At 51.4% G+C, this 6,815-nt stretch overlaps 1 protein-coding gene across 1 annotated transcript in view; it reads left to right on the top strand.

Annotated features, from left to right (window-relative positions):
• The first annotated feature begins 2,489 nt into the window (after positions 1-2,489).
• The window catches only part of gjd4 (gap junction protein delta 4), a 5,160-nt gene continuing 834 nt past the window's right edge, over positions 2,490-6,815 (top strand). Inside the window, exons 1-2 of the mRNA XM_060045186.1 lie at positions 2,490-2,924; positions 3,387-6,815. The exon at positions 3,387-6,815 is cut by the window's right edge and continues 834 nt beyond it. Of these exons, the coding sequence (XP_059901169.1) occupies positions 2,861-2,924; positions 3,387-4,693 (1,371 nt within the window). The 5' untranslated portion in view covers positions 2,490-2,860 and the 3' untranslated portion in view covers positions 4,694-6,815. The remainder of the gene's footprint in view (positions 2,925-3,386) is intronic.

The following is a 6,815-nucleotide window of genomic DNA, read 5'->3' as shown; positions in this document are numbered from 1 at the left end:
GTATGTGCTTCTAATTGTGTGTGTGTGTGTGAGACTCAAAAAAGTGTGCCGCTGAACCGTACCTGACTATGATTATCTGTTCCCTCGTGTGGAAACGTTGTGAGATTTAACGCCTTTTAATGCAACGCCCTCAGATTCTCTCTCTTCCAAGCTCTGTGGCTGCCATCTTCAGCGAATCGCTTTACAAAGGTCAAGTCTCTGCGTTACCATGGATCCCGCCCGGCTTTCATTGCTACATTCAGGGCTCATTATGGGATGCATGAAGAAACTCAAAGCAACATTGGCACTCTTTGTAGTGTGACTTTTTAAGGAGAGGGAGCTGTCTCTGGCGACACTGGCCTTTACGGGATAAGAACTAATTATGTTTACTCTAGAAACATCTGTTTATTTATTTATTTATTTTTAGCTTTTTTATTCCAGCTAGTTTAAAATACAACACATCAAGTGTTTAACAATATGGATACCATGGCCATTTGCCAACCATTCTTCAATTCAATGTTTGGTCATTCTGTATATTTTATTCGGCCTCAGAGAATATTCCACTGACAACATAGGTGTACTCTTATCAGCAAATCCTTTTGTAGTCGCCAGGCATGTTTCTTTGTTGTTTGAACAAAGACATGCCAAAATCACCATTTTAGGTTTCTATTAATTATTGCAGCAGTGTTAATTATTGAATTGGTATGATTTTATTTGAATTCCCTTATGCAGATGAACGTTTTTTTTAGCCAGGATGAATGATTGCATGTATAGTTGTACGATGGAAGCAATCGTTGTAAGTTATGTATTTGCAATTCAATTATAACATATGGTCATCAACCTCTAGCCATTAATAAAACAAATCCAATCTTTAAAGGCAACGATAATAACTTGTCAAAGGCATTCAATGCACGGTTCTGGTGTAAATCTTGATCTAACTACATAGGCCTATTAACTAAAGACCACTCCTGCTGTCGGTGAAACGGCCTGCATTTCATGTCGAGACCATCACGATGCTAAACCCATAAAGGAGCTCATAAAACCTACCATCATAAATTACCGCTAATGGCATGACATAGCGCCTGCTACTAACAAGATCCCAAATACAACTCTAAACATAGCGACTATATTCAGCAACTCGTCCTAATGTTTAACATGTATCCAAGATGTTAAGTTTAGAAACGACTAAACATTTAAAGTAATGAGCGCAGCTGTGGTGGCTTCATATATGTATATGCTCATCTATTTTTCTCTCAGACGAGCGAAAAATATATTTTGTTGTGGGCAGATATTTTTTGCCAGCTGTGGTGGCTAAGATCGACCAGTGCTAATCTCCAATCCTCGCGGACATCGTGGGACCGAACCAGGGATCACTCTCTTTAAGGACCTGCTGGGGATAACCTGGCCCAGCGGGGGATGTGTATGAAGGGCCGCAAGCCACAGCGCTACACTGAGCTTTAGTAGGGGTTACGCAGCAACCTTTCGCAGTGTCAGTAATGATATTAAAATGACACTGATCGTTTATTTTATTTGTAGTTAAATCTTGGACGATTATTCAATTAGACATCCACATGTCCTGCTTCTCCAAATAAAATCAAAAAGACTAACAACTCCTGACAAATTTAGGCATGTCACAAAATACAACGTTCTGTTATGAATCAATGTTCTAGTTGGCCTACAGTTCAATGCATGTAATAGCATGTCATATAGTGACGTATTTGTCTTTGGCCTATTTTAATGTGTCTGTTTAATGGGTTTGGCAGTATTTTATGAGACACCTGATCTTCGGCTGTGGTTCCAGAGCCTCCCCTGGCCTCTAGGCGTATGAGTAGACCACGGCAGTGACATTCAAAGATATGGTTGTTTAGCCATAGAAATAGTAGTCATTCAAAGTTTTTTTGTTAGCTATTCAGATGTACAAAAAAACAACAAAACAAAACAAATTGTGCTGAACAATTTGTTTACATTTGAGAAAGTTGACAAAAACATCCAGACTTAATCCCATAGTGCTACAACTGACCTTGTGCGATCCGAAATCGTATACCGCCATCAACACAAGGCCATTGTTACCGCACACAAAAAAGATCATTCATATCAAGACACAAACTAAACCAGTAGGTGGTGGGAAGAAGAGTCTCGATTTGGCCCTTTTGGAAAACACACGTAACCATTGTGCCCGGGCGGCCATTACAATAATTTGCCATGAGTAATACAAGAGGCTCACATTTCTCATGTAAGGAGAGGCTTGTTATTCTACCCCAAGGCCCACCCCACCAGCACCACCGCCAAAGGCCCAAAAATATCTCTGCAATGCCAGGGTAACGACATGCCTCTGGAAGCATGGTAAGAATAGACCCACAATGGGGCTCGCTTTCCCACCTCGCGTCTTCTGTTGTCTAAGGACGGAACAGTTGTCCGTCGCCCCCCTCACCCCTGCCGCAGGAAGACAGAAAGGGGGCCGGGGTTGTGTGAAGTTGGGATGGGGCGGGGCGGGGTGGGGGGGGGGGGGGGGGGGGCTGGATCTGTAAGACCGAAGACTCGTCACGATGAGGAAGGGGGTGTTCTTTCAGTAACACAAGGAGGCTCGGATGCAGCCTGGACTCTATCCCCTGGGATCAATCTTCAGTTCGGTCTTCGACACCAGTTGGTCGGTTGCAGTCGTGGATGTGGAGATGAGTGCGTGTGTGTGTGTGTTAGATGGATTTTTGTTGACACTACCAGGAGTCCTAGAGAGTGTAGAGGCCTACGTAGTGTTGCTGCCGAGGTGTAGGAGGAGGACGTCTTGTCGGGGAGCAGGGCTGCAAATCCAAGAGGAGGAGGAGGAGGAGGAGAAGGAGGTTTGGGGGGTGATCTTGGTGTTGGGTGATTGGTGGTGGCAGACATGAGTGGAGCCAGTGCCTGTGATGTCATCTTCATCTCGGTCAGCCATAGCACCACACTGATGGGTGAGTGCAGCGGAAGGGGCATTGTACGCCGATGTTGAGATTAGAGTTGAAATGATGGCTTAACGACATCCATGCTGCCGCTAAAAGTTCTGCTCAGTGACTGCTGTCTTTTCGGATAGGGACGGGTTTGGGATATTATCACATTATCTTTTTCTGAGCTTCGTTTAACAGCTTTTCTGTTGACCCCCTCCCTTCCAAAGATCAATAACTATTATTAACAGACGTTGGAAAAATAGTTGTATCTGTAGCAGATCAATCCACATCATCATTTGAATGTAATTTTAACTAAACCAAACTCTTTTTATTTTTTTTTAACCATACATTGGCGTAATATTGTCATTAACACCAAGACATCACTTCCATATGACATTCATTGAACCATGCTCCGTTCTTCCTCATCTGAATGCGTGTTTACTCTCCGTTCACTGCCCTCCTGTACCCACCTTGGTTGCCTGCTCCCAGGGAAGGTGTGGCTGGTCATCATGGTGTTCCTCCGGGTCCTCGTCCTGCTGCTGGCCGGCTACCCGCTCTACCAGGACGAGCAGGAGCGCTTCGTGTGCAACACCATCCAGCCGGGCTGCGCCAACGTCTGCTACGACCTCTTCGCCCCCGTCTCCCTCTTCCGCTTCTGGCTGGTGCAGCTGGTGTCCGTCTCCCTGCCCTACCTCGTCTTCGTAGTCTACGTGGTCCACCGGGTCCTGTGCGGGCTGACCGCCGGCCCTGCTCCTCCTCCATCTCCCTCTGCACCTCCCCTTCCTCCGCCCCAGGACGTCGGGAGGGCTGGGAAGGACCCGCCCGGGACGGCATCGGCGGCGGCGGCAGCCCTGCGTGCCGAGCTCGGCCCCGGGCGGCGGTGCTTCGCGGGGGCCTACCTCCTGCAGCTGGTCTTCCGCATCCTGTTAGAGGTGGGCTTCGGCGCCGCCCACTACTACCTGTTTGGCTTCCACATCCCCAGCCGCTTCCTGTGCCAGCAGGCGCCGTGCACCACCCAGGTGGACTGCTACATCTCGCGGCCCACCGAGAAGAGCGTGATGCTGTGCCTCATGCTGGGCGCCGGCGTGCTCTCCCTGGGGCTCAACGCGCTGGACGTGGTGTGCGCCGTCAAGCGCTCGGTGAGGCAGAGCGCGAGGAGGAGGCGGCGGCGGCGGAGGACGCGTGTGGAGAAGCTGTACGAGGAAGAGCGCTATTACCTCATCAACGGTGGGAGCCACAGCGGCAGTGGCGGCGGTGGTGGTGGGGGCGGTGGGGGTGACAGTAGGGGGGAGGAGGAGGACGGCGGCCACGAGGTCGGTTCACTGGTGCACCACGAGGCGGCATCGACGGGAGGAGCGTCCCGCCCCGGAAGCTTCCGGAAGCGGGGGCCGAGCAAGGCCTCGAGCGTCTGCGGCCCCGTCCCCGACCACTGCTCGGTACGGGGCTCCCTGGTGGCCCTCACCCCGTTGGCCCCCCGCGGCCTGAACACCAACAACGGCAACAACGGCTACGGGCAGGCCCAGCGGGAGGAGGCGGCACCCCACGGCAGCGACGTGGCCCCCGGACCCCCCTCCGAGCCCCCCACCACGCCCCGGTCCATCCGCGTCAACAAGCAGGGCCGCCTCAAGCCCCCTCCCCCGCCGCGGCGGGACCCCGCCGTGCCGCCGCTGGGGTCGTTCGGGGTCATCTCCAAGGCGACAGCGGACAGCGGCAGCAGAAGGGGCGGTCAGTACACTCAGGTGGAGCTTGGCGGTTGCCAGGACGACGGCCAGGCGGAGAGGTCGGAATGGGTGTGAGCCTGATGCTTCGCCACTTCCTGGTTGAGGAGCGATCAGATTGAGAGAGAGAGAGAGAGAGAGAGAGAGAGAGAGAGAGAGAGAGAGAAGAAGGGGCGAGGGAGCGCAGGATGTACAGGGCTTGGGGGCTTCAGGCTGTGGGGGCCGCTGTAACGTTACCATGGGGACATCGGTCTGAAGAGGGCGGCAGGCGGCCCACGCTGGAGGAACTTCAGAGTGGACACGTTGGTGGCCTGAGGATCCCAGTGCAACAAGGATGAGAAGGAGGGAAATGAGTTGCAGGGAGAGAGCGAGGGGCGGTAAAAAAAGAAAGAAGAATGTTGGCACGGACACCTTGACCGAACTAGTCAGGACTTGTAGGACACACACACACACACACACACACACACACACACACACACACACACACACACACACACACACACACACACACACACACACACACACACACACACACACACACACTCTACCTTACGAACTCGTAAGGCCAGTGTGTCCTTGACCCGGGTCTAAAAGTGGACGGGCCGCCACCTGCTCTGGTCCTGTTGGTTCTGTCCCTCCACACCTCCCCAGCCCTGATCCGACGCGCATCCACAAGACCCCCCCCCCCCCCCAAGACACACACACACACAAACACAGACACCCATGGAGACACATACACACACGCGGATGCATACATGCACATGCACAGACACACACACAAATGCACAGACACACACACACACAGACACACACACAAACACACACGTGTCACATGCACATCCACACAGACATTCCCACAAACATTCGCATAAACACACAAGACGCTATTGCCTTTGAGCTTAGACCACTAGAGGTGATGGGGGGGGGGGGGGGGGGGGTCACCTACAATGTGTAAAGTGTCTGACCTCGGGCCCTTTGGGGGTCTCCCCTGTGCTCTGGAGTACAAACAGCCTCCTGCTGGTCAGTAGAGCTCAGCCATGGGAACTGAGGTGCTTTCACTTCTGAGTTTCAACCGGGATTAAAACTGAATTATAAACCCTGACAGAAGTGACGGGCGTTTATGAATCGTAACCCCACCCCCCCTCTGCCTCCCACTTATGCTCTCTAACTCGTTCCCACACACACACACACACACACACACACACACACACACACACACACACACACACACACACACACACACACACACACACACACACACACACACACACAGGGGCTCACAAAGCAATTACGGCCCATGGCAGGGGTCTGTATTTATGGAGACGGCTTGTCACTCTATTTCAGGGTCCTGGTGGGGCTGCGAGTGCACACACACACACACTGTGTGTGTTACAGTGGAAACACTGCACCCACAGCACAGTTCTATGACACACACACCGGTATGATGTCCGTCGGCCCGCCTGCCCCTCCCCTTTAAGTGCTCCGTGATTCACCCCAGTGCAGGTCTGTTGTTATCCCCAGCGTCTTGGGGATAAGCCAGTGTATGAGGGGGGAGACCTTCACCGATGGGTCTGTCTGTCTGTGCCAGTTGAGCTGTTTGCACCTCAAGCGCACAGTGTGATAACACGTGGACGTGGTATGCGGTGAAACCCTTCTGAGAGACGCACCGTTTTGGTTTGGGAAAGAGTTTTGGTTTTGTGATACCCCTTTTTGTTTTTCATGTCTCTCAAGTTAAGTTGCATCTGCCTGCGGAGCAAGGCTAGCCTGTAATGCACTGAAAGACGTGCGTTTGTCTTTATTTCCATTTTTGTGTAACGTATTTGCACATATTATTATATTTTGGACACGTTGTTCGGTTAGTGTCACTTTGTACATTTGATTTGATGGCCACATCATCGAAATTCCTGATTTGTTCTGTCAAACATCAAATCACCTTTCCTTTCGGTTTCACCAATCTACGCTCCTACATAGATCATTCATCTATGTAGGAGCATCATCTATGTCTTAGTGTCCCTGACATTGTCTGAGGAGGGGGCGTTCCTGCGAGCCAAGAGGAATATGGCTCATCGCTGTGGCTTGTAGCTTTGCAGTGATCCCATGTAAGTGTCTATAGCTCGTGATCTTGGGTTACGGTGAGCCCTCCATCCAAGGTCAGTGCAGGGCAGAGACATGAGAGCCCATGTCGGCCTGCTTGTTCTTC

This window comes from Gadus macrocephalus, chromosome 23 (genome assembly GCF_031168955.1).
Source record: "Gadus macrocephalus chromosome 23, ASM3116895v1".
Lineage (NCBI taxonomy): Eukaryota > Metazoa > Chordata > Actinopteri > Gadiformes > Gadidae > Gadus > Gadus macrocephalus.
The sequence above is the reverse complement of the archived record's forward strand: the minus strand, read 5'-3'. Positions and strand labels throughout refer to the sequence as shown.